This window comes from Scyliorhinus canicula, chromosome 4 (genome assembly GCF_902713615.1).
Source record: "Scyliorhinus canicula chromosome 4, sScyCan1.1, whole genome shotgun sequence".
Lineage (NCBI taxonomy): Eukaryota > Metazoa > Chordata > Chondrichthyes > Carcharhiniformes > Scyliorhinidae > Scyliorhinus > Scyliorhinus canicula.
In genome coordinates this window covers 126843636-126867359 of record NC_052149.1, presented here as the reverse complement: position 1 = coordinate 126867359, position 23724 = coordinate 126843636, and the positions used below count along the sequence as shown (strand labels likewise).

Sequence of the window (23724 nt, the reverse complement as noted above, 5' to 3'; positions counted from 1 at the left end):
AAATTTTTATCTGACGTTGCTGATGTTATGTTTATAGTCCGACCACTCTTATTGCATTATTACCAGGAGATGGATCCCTCACTGTTTTCACACGTTTCTCACTACACCTGACACTAGGAAACGGTCAATACCGTTTTACTGCACCGGATCTCTCACTACACCTGACACGAGGAAACGGTCAATACCGTTTTACTGCACCGGATCTCTCACTACACCTGACACTAGGAAACGGTCAATACCGTTTTACTGCACCGTGTCTCTCACTGCACCTGACACTAGGAAACGGTCAATACCGTTTTACTGCACCGGGTCAGTCACTATACCTGACAATAGGAAACGGTCAATACCGTTTTACTGCACCGGGTCTCTCACTATACCTGACACTAGGAAACGGTCAATACCGTTTTACTGCACCGGTCAGTCACTACACCTGACACTAGGAAACGGCAATACCCTTTCCACCTTCAGGTGTAGTGAAACGTCCGGTGCATAAGACCTCGTTCCCTCGTGTCAGTCGTAGTGACAGACGTTTTGACTGCACTGCGTCACTCACTACACCTGAGACTAGGAAACGGTCAATACCGTTTTACTGCACCATGTCTCTCACTATACCTGACACCAGGAAACGGTCAATACCGTTTTACTGCACCGGGTCAGTCACTACACCTGACACTAGGAAACGGTCAATACCGTTTTACTGCACCATGTCTCTCACTACACCTGACACTAGGAAACGGTCAATACCGTTTTACTGCACCATGTCTCTCACTACACCTGACACTAGGAAACGGTCAATACCGTTTTACTGCACCATGTCTCTCACTACACCTGACACTAGGAAACGGTCAATACCATTTTACTGCACCGGGTCAGTCACTACACCTGACACTCGGAAACGGCAATACCCTTTCCACCTTCAGGTGTAGAGAAACGTTCGGTGCATAAGACGGGCAGTTCCCTCGTGTCAGTCGTAGTGACAGACGTTTTGACTGCACTGCGTCACTCACTACACCTGAGACTAGGAAACGGTCAATACCGTTTTACTGCACTGGGTCTCTCAGAGACTAGATTGTGCACACAGACTGGATTGTGAAGTGTGATGTACCTGTGTACACAGACTGGATTGTGAAGTGTGATGTACCTGTGTACACAGACTGGATTGTGAAGTGTGATGTACCTGTGTACACAGACTGGATTGTGAAGTGTGATGTACCTGTGCACCCAGACTGGATTGTGAAGTGTGATGTACCTGTGTACACAGACTGGATTGTGAAGTGTGATGTACCTGTGTACACAGACTGGATTGTGAAGTGTGATGTACCTGTGTACACAGACTGGATTGTGAAGTGTGATGTACCTGTGTACAGAGACTGGATTGTGAAGTGTGATGTACCTGTGTACACAGACTGGATTGTGAAGTGTGATGTACCTGTGCACACAGACTGGATTGTGAAGTGTGATGTACGTGTATACACAGACTGGATTGTGAAGTGTGATGTACCTGTGCACACAGACTGGATTGTGAAGTGTGATGTACCTGTGTACACAGACTGGATTGTGTAGTGTGATGTACCTGTGTACACAGACTGGATTGTGAAGTGTGATGTACCTGTGCACACAGACTGGAATGTGAAGTGTGATGTCCCTGTGTACACAGACTGGATTGTGAAATGTGATGTACCTGTGTACACAGACTGGATTGTGACATGTGATGTACCTGAGTACACAGACTGGAGAGTGAAGTGTTATGTACCTGTGTACACAGATTGGGTTGTGTAGTAGAACATAGAACATAGAACAGTACAGCACAGAACAGGCCCTTCGGCCCTCAATGTTGTGCCGAGCCATGATCACCCTACTCAAACCCACATATCCACCCTATACCCGTAACCCAACAACCCCCCCCACTTAACCTTACATTTATTAGGACACTACGGGCAATTTAGCATGGCCAATCCACCTAACTCGCACATCTTTGGACTGTGGGAGAAAACCGGAGCACCCGGAGAAAACCCACGCACACACGGGGAGGACGTGCAGACTCCACACAGACAGTGACCCAGCCGGGAATCGAACCTGGTAGTGTGATGTACCTGATGAGCCAGATATACCTCCAGTACAGGAGGAGTCTACTCAGCCCCTCATGTCTGTGCTAGCTGTATACTAGCGTTATTCACAACTAACATCTCAATTTAATGTCTGTTATGGGGAAGTGACTGGAATCTGTGATTGGACACAAAATCAGTCAGAAATATGAACTGATCCAAGAGAGTCAGCACGGATTTAAATGAAAAATGAAATGGAATGAAAATCGCTAATTGTCACGAGTAGGCTTCAATGAAGTTACTGTGAAAAGCCCCTAGTCGCCACATTCCGGCGCCTGTCCGGGGAGGCGGGTCAAACATGTTTAACTAACCTGGTTAGATTTGTTAATGAGGTCACCAATGTGGTAGATAAGGGAATGTCTGTGATGTTATATTGATGGATTTCCAGGTGCCAAACAAGAGACTGAATCATATGGAATTTGAGGAAATCAATTTCCATGGATAAGGAATTAGTTCGGAGGGAGGAGACAGGGAGCAGGGATAATGGGCGGGATTCTCTCAGCCTGGAGCCGTGCCGGAGAATCCCCGCGACCGGGCCACGCCACCCCGACACCGGCATGTGATCGTCGCCACTGGCGCCCGCGTGTTTGGCGCGGCGCTGGTTGGGGGCTGCTCTCCACGGGATGGGCCAAGCGGCCGCTGTTAAAATGCTGAGTCCCGCTGGCAGCGAGCAGGCGTGGATGGCACCGGCGGGACTCAGCATTTTAACTGTGTGCAAGGGTCGGGTGGCGGCCTGTGTGTGTGGGGGGGGGGGGGGGGGGGGGGGGGGGGGGCTACGACACCGGCAGGGGGCTCCGACACCGGGGGGGCCTTCAATGCAGCCTGGCCCGCGATCGGGACCCACCGATCGGCAGGCCGGCCTTTCTGTCCCCCGACTTCTATTCCTACGCGCCGGCCCCCTGTACTACTGCGCCATGTTGCGTCGGGGCTGGCACATTGAAGGAGGAAGCCGTGCATGAGTGCGTCGGCATCGGCACCACAGCGCATGCACGGATCCCCCGGCTCACAGTTAGCGCCGGGATTGGCAGCTGGAGTGGCGTGAACTGCTCCATTGCCGTTCTGGCCCTCTGTAGGGGCCAGAATTACTCTTGGCAGCAGCCTGTTCACACTGTCGTAAAACGCGACAGCGTTTACAATGGCGTGGACACTCTGGCACGGGATGGGAGAATCCCACCCCAAGTGTGTGTACTCCAATCAGCAAGATGTGAATAGTGATGTCCCCAGGGATCTGAGCTGGAGCCTCAGCTTTTCACTGTATTTCTCAATGACTTGGATGAAGGAATAGAGAGACATATATCCAAGTTACTGACCACACTAAGTGAGGCAGCTTGGAGGAGGTTACAGAGATAGGGAGGGTGGAGGACAGGGAGGGGTTTGAGAACAAGGATGGGAATTTAAAATCGAGGCATTGCTGGACCGGGAGTCAATGTAGGTCAGTGAGCAGAGGGGGTGATGGGTGAACGGGATTTGGTGTGAGTTCAGATCCAGGCAGCAGAGTTTTGGATCAGCTGATGTTTACGGAGGGTGGTAGGTGTGAGGGCGGCCAGGACAGCATTGGAATAGTCACGTTTAGAGGGAACAAAGACATGGAGGAGATTCTCAGCAGCAGATGATGTGAGGCAGGACAGACTCGGTCGATGTTACCGAGGGAGAAATAGGCCGTCTTAGTGATGGAGCGGATGATGTGGTGGGAAGGTCATCTCAGGGTCAAATAGGACACCATGGCTGTGAACTGTGTGGTTCAAAGTCAGACAGGCCCAGGGAGAGGGATGGAATCAGTGTCTGGGGAACAGAGATTGTGATGGGGACTGAAGACAATGGCAGATGGAGATCAATCTGGGGATATGAAATCATCCACTTTGGACCAAAGAAAGAGAAATCAGAGTCATTTCTAAATGGTGGGAAGCTGGGAATTGTGGAGGAACAGAGAGATGAGGCCAATGTTGTAAAGAGTCTGGTTGAGCAGCAGACAGTGCTCAGGGTGAGGGATGGAGTTTGTATCGGGAGTTGAAGACGATGGCTTTGATCTTCCCAATGTGTTTCCCTGTGAGCCTGGCTCCTCAGTCCTGACTGCTCTGAGCTGCTGTTCTTTTCACTGATTGGACAGTTATTGTTAGAGATTCAGACCACAGCAGAAACCCCCAGTGTAAAAAATAACAGCAATGACTGTCAGATCGGAAGATTGAAACGTAACCAACAGAGGAAGTGAAAGAAGGGGCTCAGAGCAGCTGGATGTTTGTTACTGACACGGGAGAAACTGTGAACCGTGTCCACTGCCTCGAATCTTCCAGCACAGAAGGAGGCCATTCTGCCCATCGTGCTGTGACTTACCCAATTAGTCCCACTCCCCCTCTCTATCCCCATAACCCAGCCAATCGTTCCCTTTCAGGGATATCTCCAATTGCCTCTTGTAGGCCTGGGTCCACAACACGAGACTGTCCCTTACCTGGCTCCAAATTGCCATCTCATTCATTCATTGGAAGACAAAATGTCTGGGCTGGGAAATGGAGCTCAGGGCTCCGAACATTCCCTCTCCCCTCCTGAGGGACACTTCATGCTGGGATACAGTTCCATGGAGCCTCACAGCACAATGTGGGGGAGGCCGTGGTGTAGTGGTAATGTCACTGGACTAGTAATCCAGAGGCCCAGGCTAATGCTCTGGTCACAGGTTCAAATCCCACCATGGCAGCTGGTGGAATTTAAATTCAATGAATAAACCTGGAATTAAAAGCTCGTCTCAGTAATGGTGACCATGGAACTGTCATAATATACATCCATGTATATAATGGAGTGCAGACAGGCAGTGATTGACACACAGGATGACCAGTAAGCACGCAGAACACAGCAGCCAATCACCAGACGGGACATGACCACTATAAAGCCAGAGGGCACCAGTTTTCCCGCTCTCTCGGGATCCAGCCTCTGAGACAGTCAGAGCTCGTGAGCAGCAGCCAGTGCAAACACCATGTGGTAGTCAGTTAGTCTGGTCAGGCTAGCATCAGGTCTGCAGTCAAGTCAGCATAGTGTCAACCCACAGGTGAACATGTATAATAGTTTAGATGTTAAATAAAATTGTGTTGCATCTCATCAAGTGTTGGAAGTCTGTCTCTCGCTACACTGCATCAAACGCAGTCCACATCGACCCAGCCAGCCCAACACATCAGAAACCATTGTCGATTGTCGTAAAAATTCGTCTGGTTCACTAATGTCCTTTAGGGAAGGGAATCTGCTGCCCTTACCTGGTCTGGCCTACATGTGACTCCAGACCCACAGCAATGTGGTTGACTCTGAAATAGCCACTCAGTTGTATCAAATCGCTGAAAATTCTAAAAGGAATGAAACCGAACAGACCTCCCGACATCGACATAGACCCCGGAAACAACAACGGCAAACCCAGCCCTGTCGACGCAATAAAGTCCCTCCTTCCTGATATCTGGGGACATGTGTCAGAATTGGGGGAGCTGTCCCACTGACTGGTCAGACACAGTCATACTTTCAGAATTATGCCTCACAGATAATGCACGCAATTCTCCGGAAACATTTCAAAGTGTTAGCGAGCGGGAATTGCTGCAAAGTTCCCGGCTCTCAGCCCAGCGAGCCGGCAACTCTATTCCACGTTAATTGGTCCATTGACGAGGCCTCACGGATTTCTTGTCTCAAATAAAGGCTCACCAGCTGATTCAACGATACCACGTTCGCTAACCCCCCACTAACAAAGTCGAACAGCACTTCACCCCTCCATCACACCCCCCTCTCCCACCACTGTGAACCACGCTTGTAGCTAACGATGCCCTCTCTGTGTCTCCTCAGGAAAAGCTCTCCCATAACCATCGGGAGAGGGCCCAGACTGGTGGACATAAGAATCCTCACCTCTTTGAGGAGCAGGCGCTGGATGTGACGGTGTAGCCGAGGACAGATTAGTCACCCACACGGAGGCTGGCGGATGCTGCTGATGTGAGGAACCACCAGAATCCACCCAGGGACCTGTCATACGTGAGTTATTATTGCCTTACTGACTGGCCCATCCCTCCCACTGACCACATGTCCATTCTCCTGCACGTCCTCCAGCCGATGGCGCCAGCCCTTCCCGTGAGGCCCCCTCTCCTGACTCCGAGCAGAACACCTCAGAGGAGATCTCCAAGGATACAACCTTTATAATCGTGTCACAGCTGTCATCTTCCCCTCCACCAGTGCAGATACACACACCTCGGTGGAAAACCCATCCCCAGCCGAGGGTCCCTCATCCCCCATCCAGCACTGGGTTGGCAAGCCCAGTGCCCCCGGGCTCTTTGCCTGTGAGTAAAGATGGCTACTCACCTCCTCAGCTCCCCACAGCCTTCTGCCAGGTTCACCTTTTTTTTAATAAACAATTTTATTGAGGTAGTTTTTGGCTTTATAAACAGTTACAGACATCATCAGAAAGAAAGCAAAAGAGGCAAAAATGTGCAAACATCCACGTACTTTCAATACTTCCTTCGTAACATATTGCACAAGCCCGCTCCTCTCCCACCGGTACTACCCGCCATATTTTCCCACCTACTCTACTCTATCCCCTCCCCCCCACCCCCTGCTGACGCTCACTCTCCCGCAAAGAAGTCAATAAATGGTTGCCACCTTCGGGTGAACCCCTGCACAGATCCCCTCAAGGTGAACTTAATTTTTTCCATCCCCAGGAAACTCGACATGTCTGCAAGCCACCACTCAGTCTTCGGGGGCTTTGAGTCCCTCCACGCCAATAATATTCGTCGCCGGGCTATCAGGGAAGTAAAGGCCAAAACATCGGCCTCTTTCTCCCCCTGGACCCCCGGGTCTTCCGAAACCCCAAAAATTGCACCCCTGGACTCATCACCACCCTTGTTTTTAGCACCCGGGACATTTGCTCCACCACCCTGGCCAAATTTAATTTTGCAGCCTGCCCAGTCTCGTGCCACCTGGATTCCCAAATACCAAAAATTTTCCTCAACCAGCCAAAACGGTAGCCCTCTCAATCTGTTCTCCAGGCCCCTTGCCTGGACCACAAACATTTCACTCTTGACCGTATTTAATTTGTATCCTGAGAACTGGCCGAACTTCCTCAGCATTCCCAGTATAGTTCCCATCCCGGCCACTGGGTCCGACACGTACAGGAGCAGGTCGTCTGCATAAAGAGAAACCCTATGTTCAACCCTGCCCCTCACCATCCCCTTCCAACCCTCTGCGGCTCTCAGCGCAATCGCCAGCGGCTCTATGGCCAGCGCAAACAGCAGCGGGGAGAGCGGGCAGCCCTGTCTGGTCCCTCGGTACAGCCTAAAGTACTCCGACACCTCTCTGTTGGTCCTGACGCTGGCCCTCGGGGCCTGATATAATAATTTGATCCAATCCACCAATCCCTCCCGAACCCAAACCGTTCGAGCACCTCCCATAGATAGCCCCACTCCACCCGGTCAAAGGCCTTCTCGGCGTCCATCGCCACCACTACCTCCACCTCCCTGCCTGTCGGGGGCATCATTATCACATTAAGTAATCTTCTCAGGTTGGCGGCCAGCTGCCTACCTTTCACGAACCCCGTTTGATCCTCCCCAATCACCTCCGGTACACAGTCCTCCATTCTACCTGCCAGTACCTTTGCCAGGAGCTTGGCGTCTACATTAATCAGGGAGATTGGCCTGGAGGACCCGAACGCCTCCGGGTCTTTACCTCGCTTCAATATCAGTGATATGGTGGCATGTGACATGGTCGGCGGCAGGGTCCCTCTGTCCCTTGCCTCATTGAAAACCCTCGCCAAGACCTGGCCCACCAGCTCAGAGAACTTCCTATAAAACTCTACTGGGTATCCATCCGGCCCCGGGGACTTCCCCGACTGCATGGCCTTAAGGCCCCCCAATACCTCCTCTACTCTAATCGGGGCCCCCAGCTCTTCCACTCGCCCCCAACTGTTGGAAATGTTAACCCGTCCAGAAACCTTTTCATCCCCTCCGGTTCTTCCGGCGGCTCCGAAGTATACAGCTTAAGATAGAACTCCCGGAATACCTTATTCAATCCTGCCGGGTCCTCCACTTTGCGCCCCCCCCCCTCGTCCCTCACTCTACCTATTTCCCAGGCCGCCGCCCTCATCCTGAGTTGTTGCGCTAACAGTCTGCTAGCCTTTTCCCCATGCTCGTACACCACTCCCCTCGCCTTCCTAAGCTGTTCCACGGCCCTGCTCGTGGATAGTGCCCCCAGTTCCGCCTGTAGTCTCTGCCTCTCCCTGACTCCCCCGGGGACTCCGCGTGCTCTTCATCTATCCGACCCATTTCCCTGACCAATCTATCCATCTCTGCCCGGTCTGCCTTGGCTCTGTGGGCCCCAATTGAAATCAGCTCCCCCCGCACTACTGCCTTTAGCGCCTCCCACAGGGTCACCGCTGAGACCTCCCCCGTGTCATTCACCTGCAGGTAATTTTGCATACACCTCCGAAGCCTCTCGCAGATCCCCTCCTCCGACAGCAGTCCCACATCTAGCCTCCATTGCGGGCGTTGGTAGCTCGCTCCCCCGATCTGCAGGTCTACCCAGTGCGGGGCATGGTCTGAGATAGTAATTGCCGAATATCCCGTGTTCTTTACCTCCCCTATACAATCCCTGCTTAGTACGAAGAAATCTACCCTAGAATATACTTTATGGACGTGCGAGTAAAATGAGTAGCCCCTTCCTGTCGGCTGTCTGGCTCTTCAGGGGTCCACTGCCCCCATTTGCTCCATAAACCCTTTCAGCTCCCTTGCCATTGCTGGGAGTCTACCCGTTCTGGGACACGACCGATCCAAAGCCGGGTCAAGGACCATGTTAAAGTCCCCCCCCTCCCATTATTAGCCTGCGAGAGTCCAGGTCCAGATCTTCCCCAGCACTCTTTTAATGAAGTCCACGTCATCCTAGTTCGGGGCATATATATTCACCAGCACCACTCTTCTCCCCTCCAGTCTGCCCCGTACCATCAGGTATCTGGCACCCCTGTCTGAGGATATGCCCTCTGCCTCAAATTGCACCCGCTTGTTGATCATGATTGCCACCCCTCTGGACTTCGAGTCCAAGTCCGAGTGGAAGACCTGGCTAATCCAGCCCTTCCTTAGCCTGGTCTGGTCAGACACTTTCAGATGTGACTCCTGCAACATAATTACGTCCGCCCTCAGGGCCCGCAAGTGCGCGAACACCCGCGCCCTCTTAACCGGCCTATTCAGTCCCTTGACGTTCCAGGTGATCAGCCTGGTCGGGGGGTACATCCCACCCCCACCCCCCCCCCACCCCGCCGGTCAGCCATAGCCTTTCTCGGGCCGGCCCCTGGCCCGTGCGTCGCGCCATTCCTGGCCCGCCCTTTGGCTGCCTCCACCCTCGACCTCCTTTCCAGTGCCTATTTCAAGTCCCTCCCCCGTCAGCAGAACAACCCCCCCCCCACCCCATCCCCCGATACCCCCACCCCTGCCATCTACTGGCTGTGACTTCCCCCCCCACCTGACTCCCTTGACTAGCCAATCTGCTAGCCCGGTGACTCAACACTCCGGCGCCTTCCTGTCTCATTCCCATTGTTTCCCCGTCCTCCTCCCCACTCCCCGGCACCCCAACCCTCTCTCCCACCCACTAGGGCAAGCCGGCTCCAGTGTCCTCCGCGAGCTGCACAAAAAGTACAAATCCGCCCAAACAGAAAAAAAAACAGAAAAAAGAGGAAAAAGCACAAAAATAAACCCAAAAAAAAAAACCCCATAAGAAACACGAGAGACCACAAAAAAAACCCCAAAAAAAGGAAAGGAGGGGTTAACCCCCCCAAACCAATGTCCATGAACAAAGGAAAAAGAGTCCCAAATGTTCCGCTTCGCCCCTTTGGCCCAGCAAACCGTTGAGCAGCAGTTCAGGCACATTCGGCGTTCCTTCCCACAGTAATCCTCGGGCCCTAACTCGCGTCCTTGGGGCCTCCTTTCGGGACCAGCCCCAGGTCCCTCACAAAATCCATCGCTTCTTCGGGCTCGGAGAAGTAGTGGTGTTGACCCTGGTGCGTGACCCATAGCCGAGCTGGGAACAGCAGACCAAACTTCACGTGCTTCTTGAACAGCACCTCCTTGACATTCTTAAAGGCTGCACGCCACCGAGCCACCTCCTGGCTTAGGTCCTGATAAATGCGGAGAACACTGTTGTTCCACGTGCTGCTCCTGGCGCTCTTTGCCCACTGCAGCACCCGCTCCTTGTCCACGAACCTGTGGAACCTAATCAGCATCGGGCGGGGGGGTCCACCCGGCCGCCCCAGCCTTGCCTGCACTGTGTGCCCCCTCCAGCTCCGGCGGTCGCGGAAAGGCTTCGGCCCCCATCAGCTGCTTCAGCAGGTCTGCTACAAACGCTGCAGCATCAGCTCCCTCAGTCCCCTCCGGGAGGCCGACCATCCTCAGATTGTTCCTGCGGACTCTATTCTCCAGCTCCTCCACTCTGTCCAACAGTCTTCTCTGCCGCTCTTGCAGGCCGTCAACTTCTAGGGCTGCAACCGTTTGCGCATCCGCCTGCTCCTCCACCGCCTCTCCCAGCTCCTTAACTTTAACATCCTGGGCGTCCAGCCTCTGGTTCAGCTGATCCACCGCTTTCTGGATTGGGTCCAAGCTGTCCCGCTTCAGCGCTTCAAAACTGGACTTCATTACCTGGAGCATGTTATCCAGCGCCAGCTGGATTGCTAAGTCCGGGGTCCGTGTGTCCGCCATCTTAGGTCCCAGGTAAGTTTCTTCAGGTCCTTGTCTCTGTCCCTTTTTCTCCTTCTTCTTCTGCCTTCTGGACTCTCGCTGTTCCATGTGCCGCAGCCCGCTCCTCAGCACTTTCGCTGCCGCCTTCCTTCTCCCAGCTCCTTAACTTTTACCTTCTGGGCCTCTGAAGTGGGTCCAAGCGACTTCAAAACTTATTTTCTTCTCCTGGAGGAAGGAAGGTCCGTGGGTCCGCTATCTTACGTTGCAGGTCAGTTTCCTCTGCTCCTTGCCTCCGTGTCTCTCTCTCTCTCTCTTCCCCTACCTGCTGGCCTCCCACGGTTCCATCGATGTCAGCCCGCTCTCCTGCTCTTTCGTGGCAGCCATTTTTCCCCCCGTGGTCCGCTATCACGGGGAATCAGCTCCAAAGCCCCGCCGGAGTGAGAGCCCGCCGAATGTGCGGCTCATTCAGGCATCACCGCCACCGGAAGTCCAGGTTTACCTTTTTAAATGGAGTACTAATCGGCGTCAGCGTGACCACTTACTGGGGAGGCGGCTGAATGATGGGAGGCCGTTGGATATGGGGTCGCTCCCGTTAATTGTATGGAAATGGGGCAGCACGGTGGCGCAGTGGGTTAGCACTGCAGCCTCACGGCGCCGAGGTCCCAGGTTCGATCCCGGCTCTGGGTCACTGTCCATGTGGAGTTTGCACATTCTCCCCGTGTGTGCGTGGGTTTCACCCCCACAACCCAAAGATGTGCAGGCTAAATTGCCCCTTCATTGGAAAAAATGAATTGGGTACACTAAATTAAAAAAAAAAAAATTGTATGGAAATGGGGCTTACATGGTGATAAACGGTTTCTTGCCGCGCTACGGCGAGATCCTGATTTGGCCAATGGGAGCGGCCGGTTACATCACAAGCTGTTTAGCACCTGGCACGGATCTCATTTTTGTCCTCTCCCGCTATTCACCAGCCTTGTTTGAGCGAGAGCGCAAAGAGGCTGGAGAATTGTGCCCAATATCCCAGACAATATCACCATTCCCTGGGTATGTCCTGTCTCACCAGCAGGACAGACTCAGCAGAGGTGGGGGCAAAGTGGTATACTGTAGGGAGGAGGTGCCCTGGGAATCCTCAACATCGAATCTGGACCCCATGTAGTCTCATGGTGTCAGGTTGAACATGTGTTAAATATGATTACCATACCCCAAATCTCCCTCAGTTTATGAGACAGCACCACAATGTTGAACACCACTTGGAGGAAGCACTGAGGGTGGCATGGGTGCAGATTATACTCTGAGTGGGGACCTTCAATGTCCATCACCAAGAGTGGCTCAGTAGTACCACCACATGCCAAGCTGGCCAGCTCCTAAAGGACATAGCTGCTGGACCTGGGACTGCAGCAGGTGGTGAGGGAACCAACAAGAGGGACAAACATACTTGGCCTCATCCTCAACAATCTGCATTCCACAGATACATCTGTCCATGACAGTATCGGTAGGAGTGACCACCACACAGTCCTTGTGGAGACAAAGATCCATCTTCATATTGAGGACACACTCTATTCTGTTGTGTGGCACTACCACAGTGCTGAATGGGATAGATTCAGAACAGATCTAGTAACTCAATACTGGGCATCCATGAGGTGGTGTGGGTCATCAGCAGCAGCAGAATTGGACTGAACCACCATCTGCAACCTCATGACTCTGCATGTCTCCCACTCTACCATTATCACTGAGCCAGGGGTGCAACCCTGGTTTAATGAAGAGTGCAGGAGAGCACGGCAGGAACAACACCAGGCAATCTGGTGCATTACAACACAGGACTACTTGTGTATCAAACAGCACTTACAGCAAGTGACAGACGGAGCTAAACGATCCCACAACCAATGGATAAGATCTAAACTCTGCAGTCCTGCCACATCCAGCTGTGAATGTTGGTGGACAATTAAACAACTCACTGGAGGAGGAGGCTCCACAAATATCCTCATCCTCAATGATGGAAGAACCCAGTGCATTCGTACTAAAGACAAGGCGGAAGCATTCACAACAATCTTCAGCCAGAAGGGCCGAGTGGATGATCCATCTCGGTCTCCTCCTGAGGTCTCCATATCACAGATGTCAGTCTTCAGCCAATACGATTCACTCCACGTGATATTAATAAACGGCTGAAGGCACTGGATACTCAAAGCCTATGGGCCCTGACAATATTCCAGCAATAGTATTGAAGCCTTGTGCTCCAGAACTTGCTGCCCCCCTAGCAAGGCAGCATTTGACCGAGTGTGGCATCAAGGAGCCCAAGCTAATCTGGAGTCAATGAGAATTGGGGGCAAAACCATCCGCTGGTTGGTCTCATACACGGCACAAAGGAAGATGGTTGCTGTAGTTGGAGGTCAATCATCTCAGCTTCAGGACATAACTGCAGGAGTTGCTCAGGGTAGTGTCCAAGGCCCAACCATCTTCAGCTGCTTCATCAATGACCTCCCTTCCATCATAAGGTCAGAAGTGGGGATGTTTGCGGATGACTGCACAATGTTCAGCACCATTCACGACTCCTCAGATAATGAAGCAGTCCTTGTCCAAGTGCAGCAAGACTGGACAGTATCCAGAGTTGATTTGACAAGTGGTAAGTAACATTAACACCACAGAAGTGCCAGGCAATGTCCATCTCCAACAAGAGAGAATCCAACCATTGCCTCTTGACATTCAATGAATGGTGTCCCATCATTGAATCCCCCATTATTAACATCCTGGGAGTTTACCATGAACCAGATACTGAACTGGACTAGCCATATAAATAGCAAAGTCATCATAGTCCCAGATGACCATAGGCTGCTTTCCCCTTAGACAGGGAGATCTGGCTGGTGGTGATTTAACCTGAGGGACACCACACCTCAGGCGAGCGACAAGGTTCAGAATTCAGGATCAAAATCCAGGAATGCCCTCCCTAACAGCACTGTGGGTGTACCTACACCTCAGGGTCTGTACCGTTCAAGAAGGCAGCTGCATCACCACATCCGCTGGGGCAATTAGGGATGGGCAATAAATGCTGATCCAGCCAGTGACACCCTCATCACATGAATGCATACATTAAAAAAAATCTAACATCAGCCTCTTCCCCATTCTGTTTGGGGAAGTTGGACCCTTTCATCAGGATATTTGACTGAAGGAGCCATCACTACTTTGTCTAATTCTGTCCCCAAACAAAATCCCCAATCAAAATGAATTTACTTAGTGCCTTAATGTACAAAACATCCCAGGATGTTACGCAGAGCGGCAGTAAGAGGAGCGGGGGAGTTGGGGGTATTTAAGGAAGATTAATCGAAGGCTTGGATTGAAGGATGGAGTTTGATGGAGTGGAGTGACCTAGAGAGGGGGAGGGTTTGAGGGTGAGAGTTCAGAGATCAGGCCCTAGGCATCTGAAGGCTCTGCTGTCAATGGTGGGATGAAGGAAGTAGCGATGGGCAGGAGACCAGAGTCAGAGGATGGAAGGGTGAGGGAGGGAATGTGAGTCTGCAGCAGGATGCAGAGGTAGGGAGGAGTGAGGCCAGTGGAGGGAATTGGGAGGTCAGTGAGGTCAGGGGTAAGAGGTCAGTGAGGTTAGGGGCAATAGATCAGTGAGTTCAAAGGTAACAGGTCAGTGAGATCAGGGACTAACAGATTAGTGATGTAGGGAATAACAGGTCAGTGAGGTCAGAATTAACAGGTCAGTGAGGTCAGAATTAACAGGTCAGTGAGGTCAGGTAAGGTAAAAGGTACAGTGAGGTCAGAATTACACAGTCAGTGAGGTCAGAATTAACAGGTCAGTGAGGTCATACATTAACAGGTCAGTGAGGTCAGAGGTCACAGGTCAGTGAGGTCAGAATTAACATCGGTCAGTGAGGTCAGAGATGTAACATGTCAGTGAGGTCAGAAGTAACAGGTCAGTGAGGTCAGAATTAAACAGTTCCAGTGAGGTCAGGGGTAACAGGTCTAGTGATGTCAGAATTAACAGGTCAGTGAGGTCAGAATTAACAGGTCAGTGAGGTCAGGAAGGTCAGTGAGTCAGAATTAACAGTGTCAGTGCGGAGAATTAACAGGTCAGTTGAGGGTCAGACTGGTACCAGGGTCAGTGAGCGTCAGGGGAGTTCTGGAATGGCCACTTGGGGTGCGACATCTTCAGGCATTGTTGTGCTCTCGCTTGAGCTCATCCATCTTTGAGGAAGTCAGAAGGTGGAAAAAGGGGAAGCTGTAGATGTGATGTACACGGAATTCCAAAAGGTATTTGGTCAGGTGCCACACAAAATCTTACTGCACAAGATATGGGGCTGGATTCTCCGCCGCAAGGTCGTCATGGGTGGGACGCAGACCCTGTAAAGGTCCTTTGACCTCGGGCGGAATGTCCGGTCACCGGGTGGATGTGGCTCGAGAATCCCGCCCTGATCTCATGGTATACAGTGTAATATCTGAATATGGATGTAGGATTTTTTGGTGAACAGAAATCAGGGAGTGGGGTAAATGCTTTGTTATGCGTTGGCAAGCTGTAACTACAGATCACGTTAGTCTGCAGGTCCAGCAAGTGATCAGGAAGGGAAATGGAATGTTGGTGTTTATTATAAGAGGAACAGAAAAAAAATCAAAGGGACATTTTACTGCAGCTGTACAGGGATAAAAGTTCAGAAGAACGAGACATGAACTTCAATAAAGATATCCTGAGGGGACTAATAGAGTGAATGAGATTGTTCCCTCCTCTCAGGTAGAGGGAGATGAAAACACAGAGGAACAAATAGAGAAATAAAGTGAGGGAGAAAGAGAGATAAAATCAGGGTGAAAGAGAGAGAGACAGAGAGAGAGTCTGAGGGACAGGTATCAACGGAGAGGAGAGAGAGCGGGAGATCAAGCAGATACAGTGAGACAGGAAGAACAAGACAGAGAGACAGAGAGAGAGGGGGAGCGACAGAAACTGAGGGACTGACACTGAGGGAGTGAATGAGAGAGAGAAGAGGAAGTGAAGGTGCTGACGTGGTGTCTCTGCCTCATACCATTTACATACTGAGGAATGGGCTGTCAGACTCTCACAGGCTGCAGCTTTATAAAGCAGAGCCCAGTGAAGGGAGAGTTTATCAGTAACCAGGCACAGGGACAGGAGCAGACACCATGATTTCAGCCATCCAGCTGATCTGGCCTCTGGCATTCTGCATCGCAGGTACAAATCTCTCTCCTTCCACCTTGAATATTTTCCTGCTCTCCATTTCAATCCAATTCTACTGACTTGTGATTGAAGGGAAAATGCTGAAAGCAGAGGAATAGTCAGTGTCTCCAACAATATCTCATTGTACAGGCTCTTTCTGTGACAGTTCTTACTTCACTCTGTTTCTCTATTACCCCTCAGGTATCAGTGGAGACATCATCATGACCCAGTCTCCCCCGGTGCTGTCATTGAGCCTGGGCCAGACCGCAACCATCACCTGTACGGCCAGTCAATCTGTCAGCAATTATGTTGCTTGGTATCAACAGCGAGAAGGTCAGAAACCGGCTCTGCTGATCTACCGGGCAACAACCCGGTTCACAGGAATATCCGACCGATTCACCGGCAGTCAATCTGGAACACGATTCACCCTGACAATCAGCAATGTACAGAATGAGGATGTCTCTGATTATTACTGTCAGCAAGGTTACAGCAACCCCAACACAGTGATACAGAGCCTTACAAAAACCTCAGTATCCACAGCACCACCTCCTCTCCTGACACAAAGCACAGTTTTATATAATATATGAACAGTTTTATATAAACACAAGAAAGGAACCTGAACACATTATTTTCACTGTCCACTACACACTCCAGTCACTGAAGGCCTCAGGTTTTTTATTCTCCATGTCCACGTATGAAGAGCAGCTGAAAGATTTATCATTCAAAATTAGACTTTTCAAATCTCCCAACAAACCACAGAGATATTGAGAGAAACAGAGAGTGAGAAAGAGTGAGAGAGAAAGACATGAGTGAGTGAGAGACAGCGAGAGACAGAGAGAGGGTGAGAGTGAGTGAGTGAAGCAGAGAGCAGAGGTTTTTGTACAGCCCCTGCACTGGAAGCTGTCAGTGTGGCTTACGTTCGGTAAAGGAACCAAGCTCAGACTGAGTAAGTAAACCCCAATCCTCCGTTATTAACCCTTTCAATACTGAAACTTTCTCAAATACAAATGCTAAATAGTTGAAGGTGTTAGTGAGGAGCTGCAGTGAATGAAATGGTTCATTGAAGAACACTGTGTAGAACAGGGTGCCCAGCTGTATTTCTTTAGTTCCATTCCCCCCTTTAAGCAGCAAGATATAAGTAAGCAGCTTTTACCCACCGTGTGGAGGAGATCTGGACGTTTGCAGACTGTGTTCACATTCCTGGACCATGGAGTGAAATCACTCACTAGACTCCTGTCAGTCTGCGTGTGACAGACACGGGCAGAGTTTGATGTGAGCTCTGGCTCCCTGTCACACTCTCTGATATAACTGATCACAGCAGCAGCAGCAGCACAGTGAGACACCGAGGTCCCACTTCCCCCAGCTTTAACTCTGCTCTCTCCACTCCCTGCTTATCTCTTAGCAAAGTTCTGATGACAAACAGGTCCAGCAGGGCTCACAATCCAGTGGCTTCAGTGTTCCAGGCTTTTGGGGAGACTCTCAGTTACTTTCTGTTTTGGTCGAGTTCAGTCTGATATTTATTCCTGATCCAATATTCCTGAAAATCCCTGGAGATATTTTTATTGTTTGATGTGATGTGTGATCTCTGGCTGGGCCAGCATTTATTGCCCATCCCTAATTGCCCTTGAACTGAGTGTCTTGCTCGGCCATTCCAGAGGATATTTCAGAATCAACACATTACTGCGGATCTGGAGTCACTTGTAGGCCGGACAAGGTCAGGATGGCAGGTTCCCACTTCAGACCCACACATCCCATAAATGAATTTTTAAAAATGGCCCAAACTCCACTTTCCTGTCGGTCCCCATAACCTTTGACCCTCGTCAATCAGATATCTGTCGAACTCAGCCTGGAATATATATAATGTCCCAGCATGCACTGCTCTCTGGGAAAGAGAATTCCAAAAACTAATGACCCTCTGGGAGAAGAAATTCCTCCTCATCTCCACCTTATTTTGAAACTGTGTCCACTAATTCTAGATTCCCCACGAGGGCAAACATTCTCTCAGCATCCATCCTGTCAAGCTCCCTCGGAATCTTATATGTTTCAATAAGATCACCTCTCATTCTGCAATGAGTACAGACCCAACCAGCTCAACCTTTCCTCATCAGACATTCCATTCCTCAGTGGAATCAGTGGTTACGGGGATAGGGTGCAGGAGTGGTCCTAAGTAGGGTGCTCTTTCGAGGGCTGCATGGTGGCACAGTGGTTAGCACTGCTGCCTCACTGCGTCAAGGTCCCAGGTATGATCCCGGCTCTGGGTCACTGTCCGTGTGGAGCTTGCACATTCTCCCTTTGTTTGCGTGTGTTCCGCCCCCACAACCCCAAAATGTGCAGGGTAGGTGGATTGGCCAAACATAAATTGCCTCTTAATTGGAAAAAATGAATTGGGTATTTTAAATTTATTTAATAAAAAAAGAAAATATAGGGTGCTCTTTCTACTCGATGGGCCAAATGGCCTCCTTCTGCACTGTAAATTCTATGATTCTATGAGACCAAACCTTTCCCCAGTACTCACGGTGTAATCTCCCCAATGTGCTGTATAGATGGAGCAAGACTTCCCTACTTTTATACTTCATCCCCCTGTGTAATAAAGGACAACATTCCATTGACCTTCCTCATCACTTGCTGTACCTGCAGGTTAACGTTCTGTGATTCATACACAAGGGCACCCAGATCCCTTTGTACCACAGCTTTCTGCAGTCTCTCTCCATGTCAATAATATTCTGCTTTTCTATTCTTCCTAACAAAGTGGACAAGCTCACATTTCCCCACATTATACTCCATCTGTCAAATGTTCTCCCCACTCACTGAACCTATCAATATCCCTTTTCAGACTCTGTATCCTCCTCACAACTTGCTTTCCTTCCAATCATTTTATCATCAGCAAGTATAGCTACAATACTCTCATTGCCTTCATCCAGCTCATTAATATAGATTGGAGAGTTAAAACCCCAAACAACAGCCATCTTCCTTTGTGCTGGGTATGACTCCAGCCAGCGGAGAGTTTTCCCCCTGCTTCCCATTGACTCCAGTTTTGCTCGGGCTCCTTGATTCCAAACTTGGTCAAATGCTGCCTCGATGTCAAAGGGCAGTTACTCTGGCCTCACCGCTGGAATTCAGCTCTTTTGTCCATGTTTGAACCAAGGCTGTAATGAGGTCAGGAGCTGAGAGACCCTGGTAGATACTTAACTGAGTGTCAATGAGTAGGTTATTGCTGAGTAAGTGCTACTTGATAACACTGTCTTAACAACATCAATCATTTTGCTGATGATCGCGAGATGACTGATGGACAGTAATTGTCCGGATTGGGTTTGTCCAGCTTTTTGTGGACAGGACACACCTGGGTAACTGGTCGATGCCAGTTATGTATCTAAACTGGGGCAGCTTGGCTGGGGGGTGTGACCTGGACACAAGACCACCAGAAATAGGGGGCGGATTTCTCCAGTGTTGCTATTCAATTCTCCCACCAGCAGCACATCACCGCCATCGGGTTTCACAGTGGAATCAGGTGGTTGCTGTGGTAAATCCCATTGACAATTGACGGACAGATATAATCCTGCCGCCAGTGAATGGCACACAGCCAAGAATCACGCGGCTGGTGAACCGGACGTTCCCGCACAGGAGCAAGGATAGATTATTCTGACCCCTGGACACAGAGGCTAATCGTAATCTCACTCTTGACCTGAGCCCAGGGCTGGGCAGCAAGGTTTGAAGTGAAATCTAGAACCTTCTACACTGGCAGCCAATCAGTATCCTTTGTGAAGTATGTCGATCCACGTCTGCTCCAAATTTCTGGGATAGATTTCTCCGGTTCTGTGTGTGATTTGAGGTTTGTTAATGTTCAACCTGTTCCCCCAGAAATAATGATCAATAGTTCGAGCATCCTGATAGGTTAATAGTCTCTTAAATGGGACACTGCATCTTTAAATGCTCTCATTATTAACTATTTCAGTGCTGAATTTGTAGTGAACTTCTTTACAAATGTCTAAGTATCATTCTAAAATGATTTAATCAGCTTAACATCAAACCTTTACCCTCCTGACACGGAACCAATTTGAAATCCAATTTGTCACTTTCCCTTGGATTCCATCAGCTTTTAATTTCCAAACCCGTCTGTCATTGGAAACTTGGCAAAATCCTTGGAAAACCCATGTTGTCAACATCAAACTCACTCCCGTCATCAACCCTCCTCGTTCCCTCCTCATCAAATTCAAAATTGCTCCCTCGGCCTATCCCTTCCTCCCTTTTTAAACAATGGTACAACATGATCATCCACCAGTCCTCTGACACCAAGCCTGTAGTCAGAGAGGATTGGAAAATAATGGTCAGAGCCTCCGCTATTTCTTCCCTTCCTTCCCTGAGCAGCCTGGGATACATTTCACCCGGGCCTGGGGGTATCTCCCCTTTCAAAGCTGATAAACACGTTAATATCTCCTCTCTCACTATCTTTATCACATCCAATATTTCACAATTCTCCTCCTCCTGAACTCCAATGTCTGCTTTGTCCCTCGCATTAGTGAAAACTGATGTAAATTATTCATTAAGAACCATCTCCATGCCTTCCACCTCCACACACAAGTTACATTTTGCTCTCTAATTGATCTCACTCATTCATTAGTTATCCTCTCACAATGTCCCTCACTCTTGCTTTGTGTGAACATATTTGTTCTGAAATCTCTCTATCTCCAGCTTGAATATTCTCCCCGGGCTCTGTCACTGTTTTACCATCAAGTCGCTGTTTACTGTCCATTTTGGCAAATCCCAGTTTCAGAAAATTGGCCTTTCCCCAATTTAAAACTTTTCCTCTTGGTCTGCCTTTACCCTTTTCCATTACTGCTCTAAATCTAACTGAATTATGATCACTATTACCCAAATACTCTCCCACTGATACCCCTTCACCTGCCCAGATTCAATCCACAAAACTGTCCAAAACTGCTCCTTCTCTTGTTGGGATTGTTCTGTACTGGTTAGAAAGGTTGCTCAGAATGGATTGTAAGAATTCCGGATCATCTATACATTGACACATGTCTTGATTCCAGTTAATATTTGGGAAGTTGAAATCCTTTATTAAGGCAGCAATTAAAATTCCTTCCTTTCTCTTTCAGGCCGTGAGAATTCACAACCCACACTGACCCTGCTGCCCCCCTCCCTGGAGGAGGTCAAGACCAAGAACACTGCCACCCTGGTGTGCCTTGCCAATCACTTCTATCCCGATGAGCTGGTGGTGGAGTGGAAGAAGGATGGTGCAGCCATTTCGGACGGGGTTCAGACCAGCAACTACCTGCGAGCTTCGGACAACACCTACAGCGTCAGCAGCCTGCTGACCCTCTCTGGCTCTGCCTGGGAGTCCAACGCCCGCTTCTCCTGTGCCCTCACCCACGTGAGCCTCTCCTCTGCCCTCAGCAAGAGCATCAGGAGATCAGAATGTGCGTAGAGTGTCAGAGACAGTCCACAGAGGAGACACAACTTTAAATAGAACAGGGGTGATCTGGGAGGGCAAAGGACATTATCAGCACTGAATTACAACTCTCTTCATTCTCGGGACTGGGTCTGAGACACTTCTGAGGGTCAGGGGTTAAGGCATGTTTTTGGGACATTGTAGAGGGATATTTACTCTGTATATTATCCCATGCAGCATTTGTTCTGGGAATGTTTGATGGGACAGTGCAGACTCGTGATGCCAAGTAAAACCTCTCTAAGATGCTGAAGACTGTCAGCTGTACCAAAATAACGTGACCCCTGAAGTCTCAGCTATAGGAAACCAGACCTCCTTCCTGCTCACCCTGCAGTTACAATTTAAGGTTTAGTCACCGTTTAAGGGACAGGATTCTCATGTCATTGAGAAAATCTCCATATTTTCCCTGAGAATTTCTCCAGCTTCCTCTGGCTGGGCTGTTTATTCAAGTCTTTTTTCTGACAATGTAAATCTGTAAAAGGTAATAAACATAAAGAATATTCAGTATGTGTCTCGTGTGTGGTTTGGAATGTCCCTCCTCCCCATCAGCTGATTGGCTGCATTTCAGCAAATGATTATCATGATTGGCTGGTTGGCCTGTCAATCAATGACACATTCGAAGAAGATTGGATTCAAAGACAATTATCAATCATTTTTAAATGATCAGTTTTATTTGTTTTGTGAGGTCACGAGAAATCCAGCACGAGTTGAAGGATAGAAAGAAATAACATTTATTTACAATAACATATTTAGACAACAGCAGCAGCAACTCCCTTGCTGCTCACTCCTCTCTAGCTGGTTCCAAACTGGCCAGCTTTATTTATGCAGCGAATCTGCTTATGATTTCTGCCCCAACCCCCTCATTGGGGAATCTCATACTCCCAAAGGATTGTGGGATTGCCATTAGTCCCCAGCCAGTGGGAAGCAGGCAGGTTATAACAATCTGGAATCTCTGAGTTTACAAGATTCAAATCAGAAAAGAGACTGAAAGTTGCTGGGATTAAATCATCACAATCACAATTCTCCAACCCATATTCCCCACCTCCCCCTTCTCCCATATTCTCCCTGTGTCTGTGTGGGTTTTCTTTGGGTGCTCCAGTTCCCCCACAGTCCAAAGTTGTGCAGGTTAGGTAGATTGGTCATGCTAAATTGCCCTCAGTGTCCAAAATGTTTAGGTGGGGTTACTGGGTTACGAGGATAGGGTAGAGGCATGGGCTTGGGTGGGGTGCTCTTTCCAAGGGCCGGTGCGGACTCGATGGGCTGAATGGCCTCCTTCTGCACTGTAAATTCTATGAATTCTATGAAGTTTATGAATTGTATATGACCTTACCTCCTCACGTGGTATCACTACTCCCAGTGTTTCAATCACAGATAAGACCATCACTGATCACTTCCTTATATCACTCCCCACCCACATCCCCCTTCCACACCCCAACCCTACCCCCTTTTGTATCCATCCCTGGAAAAACCTATTCCCCAATTCACTTCCAACGGCACTTTCAAAATCCCAACTATCTGTCTCTGGCTCTCCGATCACCACAACATTTCTGCAGCGACTGATTTACTCAGGGAGCAATGTAACTGGGAATGAACAGGCTCCTGTTTTGGGAGTGTTTAGTGGGGTGTTTCCCGGAGGCTGCAGTGCTGAAAATGATCCCGTTATTAACCGGGACTCTGGGATATTTGGGCCTTGGTGAGGAAGGAGACTCCGAGGCCGCACTGACATCCACTTCCTGCGAGCTGAACCCGTCAGTGCAGGGAGAGATCAGGGGGTGATCTTTAAATGCTGCCCCCATCCCTCAACTCCCACCGTGGCATCCGGATTCCCCAAATTACCGATTAGGGGGTTCTCGACCCACCCCTCATCCACCCGGTCAAGGCAGGGAACGCTCGGGTCCTGATCCCAGGCTCGGACAGCCTGCTGCCCGGGCAGCATGGCAGTGCCAGCCTGACACCCTGGCAGTGCTCATGCCATTCTGGTCGTGCCCCATGGACATCTTGGCAGGGCCAGTGTGGCATTGCCAGGGTGACCAGATGGCATTGCCAGAGTCACCAGGTGGCACTGCCAGCATGCCAGGCTAGCACTGCTAAGCTGTCTCCAACACCCTCCACCATCCCAGAGATACTCACCTCGGCGGGGCACCTTAGTGAAGAAGCTCCTGGGACACTATCTGGTGCCACCACACACATGCTCCAGTACAGCAGGTGGAGGTAGGAACTCCCGATGGAGCGGACGGTCGGAGGGTGGGCGGCCCCAGGGACAAGCTGCCATCCAGAAGGGTGTTGGGGTGCTGGAACGGACAGTCCCATCGATTGTGGTGATGCAGTCGC

The 23724-nt window shown here is 50.1% G+C and overlaps 1 gene segment (V, D, J or C); it reads left to right on the top strand.

Moving 5' to 3' along the window:
- Positions 1–15817: 15817 nt before the first annotated feature.
- Positions 15818–21897, top strand: LOC119964957. The segment is given in 4 exon segments: positions 15818–15953; positions 16140–16434; positions 16850–16884; positions 21044–21897. Coding segments are annotated over 4 exon segments (708 nt in total).
- The last annotated feature ends 1827 nt before the right edge of the window (positions 21898–23724 follow it).